At 37.8% G+C, this 18942-nt stretch overlaps 1 protein-coding gene across 2 annotated transcripts in view; it reads left to right on the top strand.

The window, feature by feature from the left end:
• Positions 1-203: 203 nt before the first annotated feature.
• Positions 204-18942, top strand: part of ephb6 (eph receptor B6) — a 143190-nt gene continuing 124451 nt past the window's right edge. The window contains exon 1 of one of the 2 annotated variants that reach the window (XM_073925915.1): positions 204-253. In XM_073925915.1, the coding sequence (XP_073782016.1) occupies positions 217-253 (37 nt within the window). In that variant the 5' untranslated portion in view covers positions 204-216. Of the gene's footprint in view, positions 254-3306; positions 3395-18942 lie in introns of those variants that run through there. The other variant, XM_005173518.6, reaches the window with a different exon arrangement.

Genomic DNA, 18942 nt, shown 5'->3' with positions numbered 1-18942 from the left:
CTTGAGACGTTCGGTTGACGCCTCAAACTAATGTATCACCAATTAAAACTAATTAAATACGTATAATAATGCGTTCTTCGTTTTCATTACAAAGAACCAATACATTGCCGTTGGTTAGGTCTACAAGAAAGTAATTTTGTGATTATTTTATCAGCAGCAGAGGGCGCTGCCATCTACGTTAATTCGTCGCACCTGCCATGACCATGAGGAAACTGGATGAGTTTGAATCAAGACACCTTTCATTTGTTTCAAGGTAGTGACATTATTTATTCGTTTAAATTGAGCAATACTTTGTCCGTGTACTCTAAATAGGACTGATTTGTGTGGGGTTATTTTGCTACAGTTTTAAAAGTTCGCGCAACTTCTTCGATCAGCTCACATCTAATTGACGCTAGACCTACACCGAGAATTGCAATTACAAAAACATTTAAACAATTAATTGTGCAACACATTTAATGAAAGCACATACTCAAAAGCTTGACGTGTTAAATAGCTCAATTATGGATAGTGTAGACCTAATTTCAACACAAACAAACAATTTTCTATGTTGCCTATACGTTTTGACAGATTTTTTGGTCATCTTTTGTGTACATTTAATTATAATAGTAAATTTGTTTTTTAACTGCACAGATAAATTAGGAAAACAGATGTTTTTAACAGTTCATTGCAACTAATGACCCAAAAGGAAGCATATTCCACACGTTACTGAGGACCACAAAAATGTCATAAGTGTAAATTACGGGAAATCAAGGTTTATACATGACATTAAATCTGAATGAATATGCCTTTTCATTAATTCATATACAATCTAAGGGTTCAGAAAAAAAAGAAGAAAAACTAAACAGGCTATTGAGAAAAAGCTGTCTAAATGTTTAGAAACGCTTATTAAAAAAGAATTTTGATATATATTCAGCATAAAATCTACAAAATATAACCATCAATTTGCTTTTTGATCTAATGATTTTTGGCATAAAATAAGTCAAAATTTTAACCCATACAATGTATTTCTGGCGGTGGTGCAATGGGTAGCATGTTCGCCTCACAGCAAAAAGGTTGCTGGTTTGAGCCTCGGTGGATCAGTTGGCATTTCTGTGTGGAGCATGTTCTCGTGTTCCCGTGGGTTTCTTAAAGTGCATTTACCTATAGTGCATGTCTTTGGACTGTTGGGGAAACCGGAGCACCCAGAGAAAACCCACGCAAAGAGCAAACATGCAAACTCCTCACAGAAACGCCAGCTGACCCAGTTCAAACCAGTGACCTTCTTGCTGTGAGGTGATCATGCTACCCACTGCACCACTGTGACATTCTATTATTATTATTATTATTAATATTTATTATATGTAATCTGATTCAACTTTTGTTCAAAATGCAGATTTGAGCATTGTGTTGAAAACCTTTTTACTTTAAAGAACAAAAAACAAAACAAAATTGTGTCTAAAGGTAGGTCACATAATACCTTCTTGCTTATGAATTGTAGACGGCAGAGTCACATCTGATAATACTCTCCTTCCCGTAGGGCACAGGTGTCAAACTCAGTTCCAAAAGGGCCGCAGCTCTGCACAGTTTAGTTCCAGCCCTAATTAAACACACCTGATCAAACTAATTGAGTCCTTCAGGCTTGTTTGAAACCTACAGGTAAGTGTGTTGAAGCAGGGTTGGAACTAAACTGTGCAGGGCTTCGGCCCTCCAGGAATTGAGTTTGACCCCTGCCATAGGGTATATGCAGTAGTATGCAGAAGGACTTTCAATTTGTCAAGAACCTGGGTCAAGCGCTTCTGGTGAACTGTATGCCGTTACAAAATTGGCTTGTTTAAGGTCTGTTTTCTTTAAAAATCAGCGATCTTCACTGCCTGAAATACGATATAAAGTGGGTCTCAGATTGAACAAGAAGCACTGCATTAAATTACATTTTCCTGCGCCATTTCTTTAAAATATGTACCCCAGTAATTTCAATAATGTTTCAGCGCTACCCTGCTGATCCTGTCGATCCCGTGCATGTAAGCGGCTTTTACAGCCTGATCTCACAAGAAAACATAAGCATTTTACGTTTTGCCAGTTTAGTGGCTAATTCGTACGAATTCGTACAAGTTCAGTTGTACGAAATTGTACGATTTTTAAAAAGGTGTGGCACCTAAACCCAACCATAATTGGGGGATGAGCAAATCATACTAAATTGTACGAATTAGATCATACGAATTCATACAAATTAGCCTCTAAATCAAAAAGTTACGAATTGTCGTGAGATTGTATAGACTTTTCATCTCATTTTACACTTGAGCAACTAAATGAATGCTGAAGTCTATTTAACTGGTTATATTTTAATCACAAAACAACATCAATGCTGTAAAAGGAATGTATAACATTGAAAAAAAGTCACACTAACCGTTCACCGGATGTGTATCAGTATGGAAAGAAACACTAGCTGTGCATATACCCTATTACTTAACTCCAGCCCGCTGTGATGAATATTTAGAAGAGCTAAAGGGGTTTCAGACTCTCCACTTCGCAACAACAAGGCTTAAACTGGTCTAAATTCATTGTAAACCACAGCCTAAGAGGCTTATTGCTTTATCACAGCATTATTAATCTGCACAGTAAGAAAAAAAGTGTCGCTGCATTCTGCGCTTATCCGCTACGAGTTCAGCAGGGGGCGCTGTTTCCCAAAAAACAACAACTGTAAAACACTTGTAGTTTTCAGAACTACAGTAACCTTTCTCTGGCAGTCTGCATTGGAAATAAAAAAACAATGTGTGCGAAAATAAAGGTAACCAAGTCCAAAAGAAACAAAGAAATATTCAAAATATGTATTTTTATTTTTCCAGGCCACAAAAACAAGCAGTTGAAAGAAGAGAGGCAATGAAAACACACACATACACACACACACAAAACAGGCAGGTCTCCAAGCTACTTTACTGACTGACTGACTGATGCATATTTCCAATCTGGCTAGCCATGCCCCGTCAGCCTGCCAAACCAGAGCGCTCGCCCCGATGGGACAGCAAGAGCGAGCGTGTCTAGACACTTTTTCTGTAAACTAGCTGAACTCGTTTAAGGCTTTCCATCACTCCGAGCAGCTAAAGTCAGTCTACCGGTCCCTTCATCTCTCTCTCTCTCTTTCTCTCTCTCCTCAGTGACTCCTCAGTCATAATCATCATCATACATAAATACCCCTCCCTGCTCCCCCCTCGTCTCTTTAATCTGAGGTAAAAACGAGCAGACAGACTCCTCCTCTCTTTCTCTCTCTCTCTCTCTCTCTCTCTCTCTCTCTCTCTCTCGCTCTCTCTCTTTCCTGTGCTCTTCCTCTCTGCACTTCTCTTGTGTGTTGCTCTGATGGAAATGTGGAGGATCTTTCTGTCTGTCTCTCTTGTGGTCCAGCACAGTTCTGCTGAAGAAGGTACGAAACTTCCTTTGCTCCCCCTGCTGCTCTCGCCGTGCATTTGTTTTGGGGGGTGGGAGGGTGGGGGGTGGGTTGACTGTCCTGTTCTGTTCATATCAGGTCTGACTTGAAGTGTGTCTCAACATGTGCAAGCGTCTCTAAAAGTCTGTTTGCAGTTCTGTATGTTTACTTTCAATAACGTGTGTGTGTGTGTGTGTGTGTGTGTGTAGATCTTGTACTGTATAATGAGTGGCTGTTTATGAGTTGAATTGAAGAGCTCTCTGCAGATCCTGCCAAGCTGCGTTTATGTTTAACAAAAGGGGTGTAGAATAGAGCCAGCGGAGGGGTGAATAATTTGTTGTGTAACCTTTGTCTCTCTCTGACCCATGCGACTCCCCCTCCTTCTTCGCAACTCTCTGGCCCCCTTTTTTTTCTGATATTATAACTGTTATAATGGCTCTGGCTCTCAGACGCCCCGCTCGCTTCACCGTTCATCTCTGTGTCCTTTCATCTTTCTCTCTCCGGCTTGTTTTTTTCTATTGGCTAAATGGTGTTTTTAAGTCGATGCGTTGCAGACATGAGCTGTTTAAATAGATGGATTGATGAAGTTGGCATCTCATAGTGAGCTCTTGTGAAAAAGCTCTCAGTGACTCATTTAGTGTGTGTGTGTGTGTTTATGTGTGTGTGGTATTTGAATGCTAAAGTCTGTTATGAACATGAGGCTTGTATGTGCTGCAGTTTTTTTTTCTTATATATCCGTGTCTGCCGTTGTGCTTTGCATTTTTCACGAGAAAGTTTATGTTCATGAATGGGGAAGATTATGCTTTGTGAAAGGTGGACGTGGCTGTGTATATCTGATATGACTGTTGTATGTATGACACTTTTTTTTTTTTTTTGGTGTGATGATGTGATCAAGGAACATTGATCAAATTCATAGGGCTCCAGGACAATATTTTTTGTAATGAGTGAGACATACACAGCTCTTCAACAAGCTTGATTCTATCATTATAATTACAGTTTTAACTTTAATAGTTAACAATTAAATTAGAAATATATTTTATTTTATATAATTAACTGTATTGGTATGGATTTATACATATTGGTACAGAGGAAGTCAGAATTATTAGCCTGCCTGTTTATTTTAATCCCCGATTTCTGTTTAACGGAGAGCAGATTTTTTTCCAACACATTTCTAAACATAATAGTTTTAATAACTTATTTTTAATAACTGATTGATTTTATCTTTGACATGATGACAGTAAATAATATTTGACTTGATATTTTTCAAGACACTTCTATGTAGCTTAAAGTGACATTTAAAGGCTTAACTAGGTTAATTAGGCAGGCTAGGGTAATCAGGTAAGTTATTGTATAATGATGGTTTGTTCTGTAGACTATCGAGAAAAAAATATATAGCTTAAAGGGACTAATAATCTTGTCCCTAAAATGGTGTTTAAAACTGCTTTTATTCTGGCGGAAATAAAACCAATAAGACTTTCCAGAAGAAAGAATATTGTCAGACATACTGTGAAAATGTCCTTGCTATGTTAAACATCATTTGGAAAATATTTAAAAAAGAAGAAAAAATTTTGAAGGGGGCTAATAATTCTGACTTCAACTGTATATATATTTTAAGTAAATTAAACTAAATAAGGTGACACTGAATGGAAAAATTGTTGCACACCAAATTGTGGTTTGTAAATGAGACAAAACATCCTAAAAAAAGCACAAAATTGAGAAAATGTTTTTACAGCTGTAAATAATTGGAACAAATTACACATTAAATCCACAAATAACCATTGCTCTTATACAACACAGGCTCTTGTAAGAACAGTAGGGTGAAAGGCTGCACTATGTTGTTTCAGCATCGATATCGTAATGTGATCATTCGCAATAGTGTTTTCTGAGGCCTGTGAAGGGTTTAAAAGCATTTAGGCATAAAAAAACGCACCATTTGTAACTTTTGAAGAATTGAATTGTTTATGACAACAAAGGACTTTTCAGTTTTATTTTACAGTTGATTATTCAATTGCTGTATACCTGAATACAGTTAGATTCTTTGGAAATACATTAAAATTGCTGCTTTTCTAATAAAAATGTTTTCTTTTCTTGAATTTCTATATGCTTGTAGATTGTTTAATAAACTCTCCCCTACAGAATTTAAACAATTTAATCAATTTAAAATAATCAATTCTTTCCAAACATTTATTCAAGTCATCTAGTGAAATTGTATCCATATCGCAATATATAATCGCAGAATAAAAAAAAATCACAATCACACATCGACCCCGTAACACAATCTCATATCTTTAATGATTTGAGGAGGTTCACTGAAGGCCATAACTCTAAACTAATTCAGCTGACCCTTCGCTCGCGCCCCTACAGCACCTTTCATCACATTTAACTAGTCCACAGTTGTTCCCGCAGGCCTAACTCTAAACTAATGCAGTTGTACCTGAGCTCCTGGAGCAAAGGCCTGATCCCTTCATCACCTTTAATTAGATCAGCAGCCATTCACATCCTAGAGACGCTGCCTGTCCTCTCCGCTCAACATCACACACGCTATATTTAGGCTTTTGTGGCTTTTTGTATATTTATGTTGCGGTGGTCAGTATGTTTGATTTTATTTATGATTTCTATTATTTTAGTTAAAGTGATGAATTAGTTGGATTGAAAAATGGTGGCATCTGCTCCATGGAAAATTGAACAGCTTTTTAAAGCTATTGATTTGACTTTGTGTTCAAATCTATACACTTTCAGAAATTAGGGTACGTGGGCTGTCACTGGGGTGCCACCTTTTTGAAAGGTACAGATTTGTACCTAAAAGGTCCATATTAATACAACAAGGATACATATTAGTACCTAAAAAGTACAAAAGTGTTTGTAATTTGTTGGTACTAATTATATACTTTTGAGGTACAAATATGGACCCTTCAAGTGCAAAGGTACCACCCCAGTGACAGCTCACATACCTTTATTTCTGTGTGTAAAAATGTAAAAATTGGGATGTGAAAATAAGGGATATCCCCTAACTTAAACATTCTGAGTGAATGAATCTCTCATTTAGATTTTACGTGCGATTACATTAAATAACAGACGCGTCGCTTAAAAATGCACAGATCTATAATGAAAACATTTGATTGCTTAACTAACTATTTTATGCTCATTTAAGAAAACATTTTGTTGTGTTTAAAAGAAAACCCACCAAGATCGACATGTTTGGATATTATTATTATTATTATTATTATTATTATTATTATTATTATTATTATTATTATGTGTATATGTCTGTTTCCCAGTGTTTGATTGCAGCTGGAAGGACATTCGCTGTGTAAAACATGAGTTGGCAGTTCATTCCGCTGTGGCGACCCCTGATTAATAAAGGGACTAGGCCAAAAAGAAAATGAATGATTGAATGAATGAATGAATGAATTATGTCTATATGTCTTGTTCAAACACACACACACCCAAAACCCAGAGTACCCACTCTCACTCCACTTTAAATCGCGTGTACAGAATCTGTTTGGGAAACAGGAGAGTATTTATCACTATTGAGTGCGTATAACAGTCACGCACCGCTACATGAACTGACTGTTTTGAGCATTGCATAGGAGGGGCAACGGCACCAGTATTGGAAAGGAAGGGAATCCAGCGATTTTTATATTTATTTTAAAGTGTTTTCATGTCTAAATAAAATGAAAGCACAGAACAGAGTCATATTTAAGAGAAAGGGGCGTACCTGAGTTGTTTGGTGGTATGGCTTGTGTATAGGGATGATTGGCACTTTGATATTTATTGCCACCCTTCATAGAAAGATTGAAAATACAAGAGATATGGGAAAATATGTTTATAGGATGATAGCAGGATAGAAGTGTAAAATACAGGAGAATCCCAGGAAGAACGGGAGGGTTGACAGGGATGATGATTGGCCATCATGTTCAACAGAAATGGCTGTGATTGGCTCTAACCATCACCGCTGTTCACCAAGCAGTGACACAGACACTGAAGAATGGCTGCATGTGTCTATCACCAGATCCTTCATAGACGTGCTGGAGAAAAGTCGCTCAGCAGACACGTTTGTGATCAACCTGAAGTATAAACAAGACCCTTGACCCCGTTTATACCTGTATATAATGTCATCCACTTGTAATCAGATTCATGATAATGCATGTTAATAGCAGGTGTAAACTGGGTCAGAATGTGACTCTCAGAGCTGTCAGTCTGAAGAAACAGCATAAGGTCAGCCCCCGAGGTCTGGCTTTAAATGACCGCCCTCTCCTAAAGTGGTAATTAGCCTCCACTTGACTCTTCAGGGGTGTTGTGTGTGGAGCTGCGGAGGGAACTGGGTGTGAACAGCAGGGTGTTTCTCACTCGCACAAACAGAAAGCTTTAAAAGCCTCACTTTCTGGTAAAAGCAGCTTTTACACCCACACCTGTGTATAAAGTGGGAGCTGTGAAGGTGGATGGAGAGGTGCAGTTTCGTGTCGTCTCTCACACAGGGTCATGAAACGGTCCCTCAGGTTGCACAGCTTGAGCTTTTTTCTCTATTTGCGAGCACTGTTTAATGTCTGCATCTTCTCAGGTTGGATGTTTGTGTGTGTGTGTGTGTACTGTGTTTGTGTGCGATCTCCTCCTGAGGTTTCCTGCTGTCAGTATATTGAGTCACGCAGCTCAGCTCTCAGATCTGTACTCATCCCAGCTCAAACTGTTGCCCCGGGCCAGACTGCATCCTCACGCGGCTCTGCTCCATCTTCAGCTGCTCCTCTTATAACTTACATACTGTACATAGAAATCTTTTCTTAATGATTTTTTTTTCTGAGTCCTTTAGTTAAGTGCTTTGTTTTATGGATGTATTGATTTTAAGACTTTACAGTTTTGTTACATTGTCACTGCTTACATTTTCAAACCAATTTCACCTTTTTTAAAAAAAAAAAAAAACTCCACACTAAGTTACCAAAACTGCACACACAAAATGCAAAATGCCTCGCATCTTCTTCAAAATGTAACACTGCAAATGCTATAAACACATGTCAGAATGAAGCATTTCATTTTAAGAAGTGGAAAGCAGGCTTAAAGTTGCCCATTAAACACTTTCAAGTGCCAGGCTTAGAAGAATTCCTGTATTTTTTTAAAGGAATTTAGGATTTAGAAAAGATGAATATTATGGGGTTCAAAACTACAAATTGTGGATGAGTGGCATTTTGGATCAGAAGAGTCCGGTGTCCTGTTGCGCCTGCTTCCACCGGTGACCTATTATAGGCCAATACTACAGTAAAGCAGTGATCGGTTAGTGATCAGTAGGATCAGACAGAATCTGTGGACATTTTTATGCTATTTCTGCGCAGAATTTTGTAAAAAAAAATCTGCAGATTTATGAGGAATGATTTTCTGAGTATCATATCCAAAAACTGTTTATATGAAATAAAAAATAATAATACCTTTTTAACTTCTGTTTAATGTTTACAATGCAAATCCAATTAGATCCACTTAATTAGTAAAGAAAGCAAATCTCTCATATAATAAATCCAGCCTGATCTCACGAGAAAACGCAAGTATTTTACGTTTTTCCAGTTTAGTGGCTTTGAGTTCAGTCGTATGAAATTGTACGAATTTTAAAAAGGAGGCGTGGCACCTAACCCCACCCCTAAACCCAACCGTCATTGGGGGATGAGCAAATCGTACTAAATTGTATGAACTAGATCGTACGAATTCATATGAATTAGCCACTAAATCAAAAAGTTACGAATTGCCGTGAGATTGTTGAATAAATCCACTAAAAGACGGAAAATATTACTTTACAAACTGTATTGTAAATAAGTCAGATGAACATTTTCATATTTGTCAATAATATTACTGAAATTAATTTAAAAACTGAATAAATATACATTTACACTAGTAAGTAAATAGACTCAATGATGGACAGAAAATCTGCGTATTTCTGCATGCGCAGACTCTGAGGGGCATAGTGATCCATTAACCAGTTAGACTCGGGTCTGTGAGGTCATCGACTTTCGCTTTAAGATTTAAAGGGCTAACATTGCACCAGACCCCCGTTAGTGTTTTTGTTTAAAAGTGTAGAATGCACATATGCATCACTTTGGTTTTTATTCTACTGTACAAAAGTTATTTACACTTAAATACACAGTATTTTGGATACCTGAGCTGGGTATGGAACATTGGTTCATTTTCATATTTATTATAAGACACATGTACAAGTTATAGCTCAAATGAAAGCTCTTGCCGGTTTTTACTGAATTATATTCGCATATCAAATAGTTGTCGAATGAATTGCAGTGTTTCCATGGCGCAGAAGTGAAAACATTTATTTTTATGATCAATAAACAGCCTCAAGTAGCGCAGACAGCTGTCATCTCTTACCTTATGCTGTGCGCTTCAGGGCCATTCTCCTCTGTTTTTGAGGTGATGTGCATAAGTAATCCTTTTATATGCCTGACGTGGTCCAAACACAGTGAATTATATTTGATCAAACAAAAGAATAGTGAAATATGTAAACAATGATTGGTCCCTGTGTTTTGTACAGCACCTCTCATCAGTTGGAATACAATAACTTTTGCATAGATTATGGTAGAGACATTTTTATTTATTCCTATGATTACAGACATGTGCAGGAACCACCAAAATTAATTACAGCAAGCTAGACCACACAGTACCTAAAAGGTACACTTTCAATTTTAAGTTTATTAAAAAAATAGTTTAACTGAAACTTAAAAAAGTTTAACTGGTTAAGAAATTAGTTTCTCCACATTTGAGGAGTGCATGTGTGTGACCTGGTGAATAAGTATAGCATTTTGATTGGTTGTGTTTGGATAAGGAAAGCAAGTCACTACATGTTCATGATTTTTGTGTTTTAGGTCCAAGTTTTGGAGGTTAGAGTGTAGTTTTGCATTGTAACTGAGAAGTTTTAGAAATCGTGTGACATTAAAAGATTTTGTTTAAGCAGTTTAAAAACTGTAAAAGAAGAATTTATTTTTTTTTTTTCAGTGAACTCTTTAATTGAGGGCTGTAATTTGAACCCGGGCCCCCTGAATCATTAGCCCGCATGTTTATTCTTTTTTCTAATTTCTGTTTAACGGAGAGATTTTTTTTTCAACACATTTCTAAACATAGTAGTTTTAATAACTCATTTCTAATAGCTGATTTATTTTACCTTTGCCATGATGACAGTCAATAATATTTGACTAGATATTTTTCAAGACACTTCTATACAGCTTAAAGTGACATTTAAAGGTTTAATTAGGTTAATTAGGTTAACTAGGCAGATTAGAGTTCTTAGTCTTAAAAACAAACCATCATTATACAATAAATTGCCTATCAAAAAAAAAAATAGCTTAAAGGGGCTAATCATTTTGACCTTAACATGGTGTTTAAAAAAATTTAAACTGCTTTTATTCTATATGTATATGAACTTGTAATTGTGATATTACAAAATAAGTCACGTTTAGACATAATGTTGTTATGCATTGCTAATTTAAAATTCATATCATGATGCTTCTTTGAAATCAAAAGCTGCAATTGTAAGACAATTCTGAGAGGTTGCAGTAGATAAAATATCACATTATGTATATGCATAACCTCACAATTCTGAAAAATGTAGGTTTTTAATGGATTTAAATAATTCACACCCGATTAGGCGATGTGGCCATTATTTATAATGCATTATTTTCTAATAATTCAACAAATCAGTGTCATTTGGTCTGCTTATACTACTGTTATTACAACTTAAGGCTTTTTTTCCAGACATTTGTCAAGTTTTTGTCCTCAAACCAGTGCTGTGTAGTACTAGTTTCTTACACAGCTAATCCAAAGGATTTTTTTGACTATTGCAAGGGAAATTATTCAACATAGGTGAATAAAATGTCACAATATGATAACCTCACATTTGTGCATTATACATTTAACCATTATTATTATTATTGAAAATGAATTCACATCAAATGAATGTGTTGTTTTAATTCAGCAAGCTGATATCAATTATTTCGCATACTACCGTTATCAGTGCTAAAGATGTTTTTTCAAAAAAAAATTTCAGATATTTCACAGGTTTTTGTCCTCAAAGTACTGCTTTGTAAAGTAGTTTCTTACACACCTCCCTCAAAGCCGGCCTGTGGACCATATCCGGCACGCGAGACCATTTGATCCAGTCCTATCCGTTAATTCAAAATCACCCCTCAGGAAAAAAAAAAATAAAATACATTTCTGTTATAGAAAGTGACAGTTGTACACATTTGTTGCTCTGCAAAGCTCAGTTTCACATGAAAATGACTAAAAGCATGTACTGTAATGTAACGTTTGCAGCGCAGGATGTGCATCATTCATTGATGTACGTTTGAATCCTTCATATTTTTAATAGCGCGAACGAGACCGCATGGCATGCTTCTGTGTGTGTGTGTGCGCGCTTAGCCTCGGAGACAAGCAGAGCTCACACATCTAACACCATTTTAATGCGAGCGCTTTAATGGTCAAATACATGCACATTTGTGTCAGAGTGCGGTGTTTAGTGATTATTCATATTAATCCTAATTTGTGTAATAATCAAACAAGAGAAACCAGCTCAGCGCGGCGTGGGTCAGTGTGGACGCGGCTGGAGCTTCGGGTCAGCGGCTCGGCGTGGGTTTCTGTCGGGGTGCACGCTGTGGAGCTTCAGGTCAGCGGCTGGGCGTGGCTTTTTGTCGGGGTGCACGCGTTGGAGCTTCGGGTCAGCGGCTCGGCTCGGTGTGGGTTTCTGTCAGGTTGCACGCGATGGAGCTTCAAGTCAGCGGCTTGGTGGGCATGGGCTTCTGTCAGGGTGCATGCGGCGGAGCTTCAGGTCAGCGGCTCGGCGCGGCGTTGTTGCGTTTCCCTGGTGTAGGCTTGTGTTTGGAGTTCTGGAATACGTGGCACGATGATTCGAGACACTTCATGTTTCAAAGACACAAATGATTTTGTACTCTCTGCTTGGTCTGTGTCCGACTCGTACACGTACGGCTGAATGCTCATTCTAGCTTAGCTTAGCTCTCTCTCTGTCTGTCAGCCTGTCTGTTGCAAACACAGAGCGTAGGAGCTCTTGGCTCCGCCCCCTTGTTACGTTGGACGGGAAGCTGAAACTGTGAAGCAACACGCCCCTAAAACAGCAAACTGTGTAAACGCTCCCAACATGACACTTTTTAACACATTATAATAACACATTATAAACATCTGAACCGTTTTGAACTGAACCTAAACTGGCATACTCAGAAGAACCATAATATTAAATCATAAAAAAGGAGTAAACTATGTGCCCTTTAAAGTGACAGAGCGCAATTTCCCTGCTGCCCCTGTTTTTATTAATCAAACAACAAAGGAGAAAATCACTTACTGCCCTTGACTGAAGGACTTTTGTTACTGAACTTTTTTTTTTCTTACAGTGAAGATGCACAGTTTATTTCATATTTTTATTCTATTGTATTTATTTCCCTTTCCTTATTTACAGGGAGGAAAATAACTGTGCCTATATAAAATCAGATTTATCTGCCCTCCTGGATTGTTAGCGACCCTTTTCCCCCAATTTCTGTTTAATGGACAGATTTATTTTCAACCCATTTTTCAACATAACAGATTTAATAGCTCATTTCTAATAACTGATTTCTTTGATCTTTGCTATGATGACAGCACATTATATTTTACTAGATGTTTTTCAAGGTACTAGTATTTGGCGTAAAGTGACATTCAAAGGCTTAATTAGTGTAATTATTCAAGTCATTGTTTAACAGTAGTTTCTTCTGCAGACAATCAAAAATATATATTGCTTAATGGGGCTAATAATTTTGACCTTAAAATAGATTTCAAAATATTAAAAACTGCTTTTATTCAAGCCGAAATTAAACAAATAAGCCTTTCTCCTGAAGGAAAAATATTTTAGGAAATACTTTGAAAACTTCAAACATCATTTGGGAAATATTTATATATATTAAAAAAATAATAAATTCACAGAAGGGCAAATAATTTTGACTTCAACTGATAATCGTTTTGAGTAACCGTAATTACATTTATGTCCAAAATAATCGCAATTATGATTTTTTTTTATGAGTAATCGGAAAATAACTGCACACCTTAGAATGTTCATTAGCCAATCAGCATCAAGCATTCAACAGCCTCATAGTATAAATTTAAGTAATGTCTTGGTTGTGAAATAAGTATGAATAATAGTAATAACCAGAAACAAAACAATACATAATGAAATTCATTAACAACACAAAAAGTCAGTCCTATTGGCAGCAGTTCAACATATGCTAATGTTTAATGATATATAATGTGCTTTCACTACTTTTCACTTTATTGATGTTTCCATATAAAGCAAAAATTTTTGAGCACCTGGCAAAATAGTTCAGTCTAGCCTATGCAGAAAAATTGTGCTCCTAAATGTTTGCCCCATGGCGGTTACAAACTGAATGCGCAATGATCACGTAAGAAGGCCTTTGTACTTAAGAAAAGAGAATGGAACAGTCAACCCGCTAAGAGCAAAGATGGCAGAACATCCCAAGCTGCTGATTATTGCCTCCGTTGCTGCCAGCCAAGGTTTTTAGGACACCGCGTGTTGTGCTCAACTCGACTTACATGGATAAATAAAGGCAGAATACAAAAAGCGAAATGATAAAAGCACTTCACGCTTCCCCGGTGAACTGATGTGTGAACAGGTCAAGCCATTGATGAGATCGAGCAGAAAAATACAGTTCGCCTCTAGGGCCAAATGAGAGCCGTCCCGCTCCAGAGCTGCAGGCTAAAGAAGGAGAAGGTGCTGCCAGCTCTAGTGACTCATAAGCAGTGTTTTGTGTGGAAAGAGAGACCAGAGAAAAGCTCCAATTCAAGCTAAACCCAAAATGAGGACTTCTGATAGCATTCACTGACATATGCGAGTTTAAATCTGGAATTGTGCTAATCCCCGTCTCGCTCTTCACTGTGGTTTGGTGGTAATGAGGGCGTGACTGTACGTGTGTGTGCGCGTGTGTGTCATGGACTGACTGACAGTCTGTGCAAAAAGGCATCTGGAGCAAATTACAGTATAGAGAAGCTACCAAAGGTAAACATGCATGTCAATAACAGAACAAGCAAAAGAAAAGTAGGCATGCAGTATCACAATATTAGCACAATCAGGCTTTTGGCTTTGTGATTCTGGCAGTCTAGCTTTATGATTGTGCTGAATTGTATATACTTTGGGCACTGGTAAAAGAGTTTGGGTACATTTGTTTCAAGGCAATTATGTTTAGCAAGTATGTTTTACAATTGGCACATTAAGAAATAATTGTCATTAAGCACACCAATTTTATATTTTTAAGTAATACTAAGTAATATTTTTAAATTCTTTAAAGGCACCTACAGTATGATGAAATTCATACTTATAACAGTGTTTCCTCTGGGATTTTTTTCCAGCTGTGGTGGCAGGCCTTTTTTTTTTTTTTTACACGGGTCTACCAACTACCTGTGGCGCTATTTCAATGACAAATGTTGTGAGCGTAGTATTACAAGTCGAGATTGCATTTATGTAGTGCTAATGTCATGCTAATCTCTTTGCTTGCGCGCCGATTTCTTCTACTCGTGCACAAAACTTCTTGCACGCCCCCTCAAATATACGCTGCTCAAGCGCAGATCTTCTTGTGCGCTCTCAAATAAATGCTGCTGATGTGCGATTTAGTGCGTTTATGTAACGTATGTCTCCAACATTTATTAGATTTGCTAGGAATATTTATGAATGTCTCCAACAGACCTACAGAGCAGTATTAATGCGTCCTGAAGTATTACAGCACTACTACGGTTACAGAAAAGTTTGAGCTGTTATAAATCACTTACCTTTTAATACATTTTGGAGTGATTATAACCCGCTATCAAAAAAAAAAAAAAAAACACACGACTGCATGTTTTGAATGAAAAGCTGACGGGATAAATTTTGGCATGGCGCCCTGCCATGGAAGAATGAATGTAGCGGAAACCATGTATAAATACAGTATGTGACACTTTTAACACCATTTGGAGGGGTCCACGTTGCTGAGCAATTTATGTAAAACAACGTGAAGACTAGGGGTGTCAAAATTAATTGTTTCTTTGGAGCACTGTGATGCAGACGCGGACAATTCAGTATCGGTTCAGTAATAATCATAACTGGTTATTGTGTACTGACTTCATTTATCTTATATGTGACGTTTCCGTAACTTACTATGACGCGGGGTCGAGCGCGAGTATTTACAACGCCCCAACTACTGAAAAATCCAGAAACTCTGCACAATTTGTGTTTGCTGGATCAGTCTTTCACTGACACACAGCAGAAGCCCCTATTTCACTGCGATTGAGAGAATGAAAGTACTCCATTTCTCTCTCTCTCTCTCTCACTTACTCACTCACTGTGGGCCCATTTGACCTGCTGGCATGACTTTCCCTCTCTTCGCGGCTGTTTTACAGCGATACTTCTGGATACAGACACAAGCGTGTGCCTGCAGAGTTTTCTACATTGTGTCTATTATGGATCAGCTGTGATAGCCGCTGCCGCCTCATCGCTTATCTGTGAAGAGCACAGCGTGCAAGAGTCAATCGCAGCCATTTTTGTTTATGATGTGACCAATCTAAGGGGTGTAAGCTTTTGTTGTTTAAAGGTAAAGTTTATATATCTGACAGTTTGTAATAAATTACAAAATTATATTACAAATAGTATATAAATATATACATACATTTTAATACAAGAATTCTACTGTGAAGAAAATATAAAACTGTGTATGGAAAGCGTAAATGCACCGTAATGCACCGAGATATCGAATTGAACCAAATCGATGGCATGATAATCGTAACCAAACCGAACCGTGAGACCAGTGTAGGTTTACAGCTCTAGTGAAGACTTGTGCAGCCGCCTTGCTTCTCTCCTAAACTTGAAAATATGACTTTTCGATTAATTGTGCTACTCTAATCCTGTCACATTTGCCTTGCAAAAACAGTGCAAAGTTAAACACGCATGCTGTGTGTGTCTGCTTGTAACAACTTTGTCACAACATTGTGCGTGACTCATCGTTGCAGAATGGCTTGAATTAACTCCACAACAAATACATCAAATAATCACTTGGATAGTTTTTGCTGTAGTATTTCTCACAAATGTTACATGAGATCTGCTGTTTATCTGACGCAGCCAAGGCAGAGGTTGAGGCACACTCTGACAGGCACATGGGAATGATGGGCTGGGAGAAAAAGCATTCAATGCACAGGAAACAAAAACGGCTACATTGTGTTCAGAGAAAAAATCCAATATTCTAAACAGTATATTAAATAATCGGATGGGTGTTTTGAGCTGAAACTTTGAAAACACATTCTGGAGACACAAAAGACTTGAAAAAGGGGTAAAATCGGTGCCCTTTAAAATATTTTGTTCTTTAAATAATTGATACTGTGAGCACATAATTAAAGTTACAAAAAGCTCATATTTAGTCAGTCAGTCTGACCTTATAGGCTTTTACTAAAACATAAAGTATTTTATTTATAACAGTGTGGAAATAAATGGCAGACGGTCCCTATAAAGCAGAAGAGGTGAATATAAACAAATATACGAACCTAAGGGCCTACTCACACTATGCTATCAGAACCATGCCCAGGCCCGTTTCCTGGATTGTTTGAGCAGTGTGAGTGCTCTGAATCGGGCTCAGGCACGGTGCACTTGGCCGGCCCTGGCTCGGTTGGAAGAGATGTGCGGTTCATTTGGGCTTTGGCGCGATACGCTTGTGTGTGAGTGCAAAACGTGCCAAAGCCTGAAACTGAAAGAGAGACATGCTTTTAAGGGACTGTTTGATATGGATTTATTAATCATTCTTACTGTTCAAGTAACGCAAACTGTCGTAGTTTATTAAAGATGCAAACCCCTCGGTGCACGACAGCTGCGCACCTTCAGCAAACCTCCTAATTCTTGCAGCACGAGAACCTTATGATCTGTTTGGCGAAATACTTGACTAGGTGTCACCGCATCCCAAACGACTAAACAACATAACAGAAGAAATCTCCATTGTGCAGAGCGAGAGCGCTTCTGACCAGCACATCATTAATGACGTAAGCATGCCCAGGCCCGATTGTAATGTGAGTGCGGGCCGTCGAGGGAGACGGGAGGGGGGACAAGCGGGCTTTGACCCGGTTCGAGGCAACTGTAGTGTGTGTACGGCCTAAGACTAACTTCACCAAGCTGCTGTAAAATGTGATGGATTTCATTATAACACAAGCCCACGAAAATGCTTCTACTTTTTGGTGCCTCTTGGGCAACTAGATTAAAGAGTTATGAAACATCTCTCTTATGCATCGCATGTTACACTTCAACATAATGTAGGTGTAGGCGCACGGATGTGGTTATTGAAATGACACTGCTGTGCTTTAAGTAGGGTTTGAATTATATTTGAGACTGTAGACTATATACAGATCTGTCTATGTGAGAGGGTAGTTTGAATAAATCCATATCTTTGCATGAGACATTGGCATTACAGTCCAGAATAGCTCTTTCTGCGTTATCCTGAATGTTAAATAAGCATTTGTTTTATGAATCACAGAATAGAACGGAAGCTGTCAGAGCGCATGCCAGTTCAAAACATGATTAATACAAAATAATTTGTACATATATCCTCTTTTAACGCGTATCAAAAATTAAACTGCTTGTATCTGAATACAAAATTCATTTTTGGCATTGGATAACACCTGTGAGCTGAAGTCTAGCCATGTTTGTGTATATGTGTGAAGGGTATTCGAGAAAAGTGTTGGAATAAAACACTCACACTCCACTACTATAGCAGGATTAACATTGTTGAGAGTTGTCTTGAGCAAGACTGACTAATCAGGCGTGAACTGGCACAGCGCAGAAACACTTCTGAGAACCAAGAAAATACACACATTCTCTCTCTCCCTGTAAAGGACAGAAAGCATTAACCTTTCATAAGAAAGCACATATCCCAGAGCGAGAGCAAGTGTGAGCACTCAAGTGAACAGCTCACAGAGACAGAGCACCGCTAATGCAGGACACCTACACATCATATTAACACACAGCACAGAAGGCCATGAGAATAAAGGACAAACTGCTGGATATTTGTTACACCAGGACTGAGAAGAATAGAATAAAATAGCAGAATAGACTGAAGTAGGTGTTGTTGCGTTGTCAAAATTGTGAAATATTCCTGTTTCTTACATAAATTAGAGTCCCTATATCAAAATATCCCAATCTTTCTACCTAAATCCTTTTTTAAACAATTAGACTTGACCATTCTTCCTTTCTTGTGGGGATATAAAAATCATAGAATTAAAAAGGCACTGTCTAAGAATGAGGGAGGTCTGGCATTTTCCGACTTTCGCCTTTATTACTGGGCTTCCTTCTTAAGTCTAATTTCAATATGCTTGGATGATCATGAAGCCCCACCAACATGTCTCTATGGTTTGATTTTTTTTAATAGCAATATCTTGATTTACAGTATTCATTGAATCTAGAAACGGATAAAACAACATTTTAAGATAAAACCACTTTCTCGTCTAACTCCCATTGCTAAGAATCTAATGGGACTTTCACGTAATTGAAAGAAATGGGTGCA

This window comes from Danio rerio, chromosome 16 (genome assembly GCF_049306965.1).
Source record: "Danio rerio strain Tuebingen ecotype United States chromosome 16, GRCz12tu, whole genome shotgun sequence".
Taxonomy (NCBI): domain Eukaryota; kingdom Metazoa; phylum Chordata; class Actinopteri; order Cypriniformes; family Danionidae; genus Danio; species Danio rerio.
The sequence above is the reverse complement of the archived record's forward strand: the minus strand, read 5'-3'. Positions and strand labels throughout refer to the sequence as shown.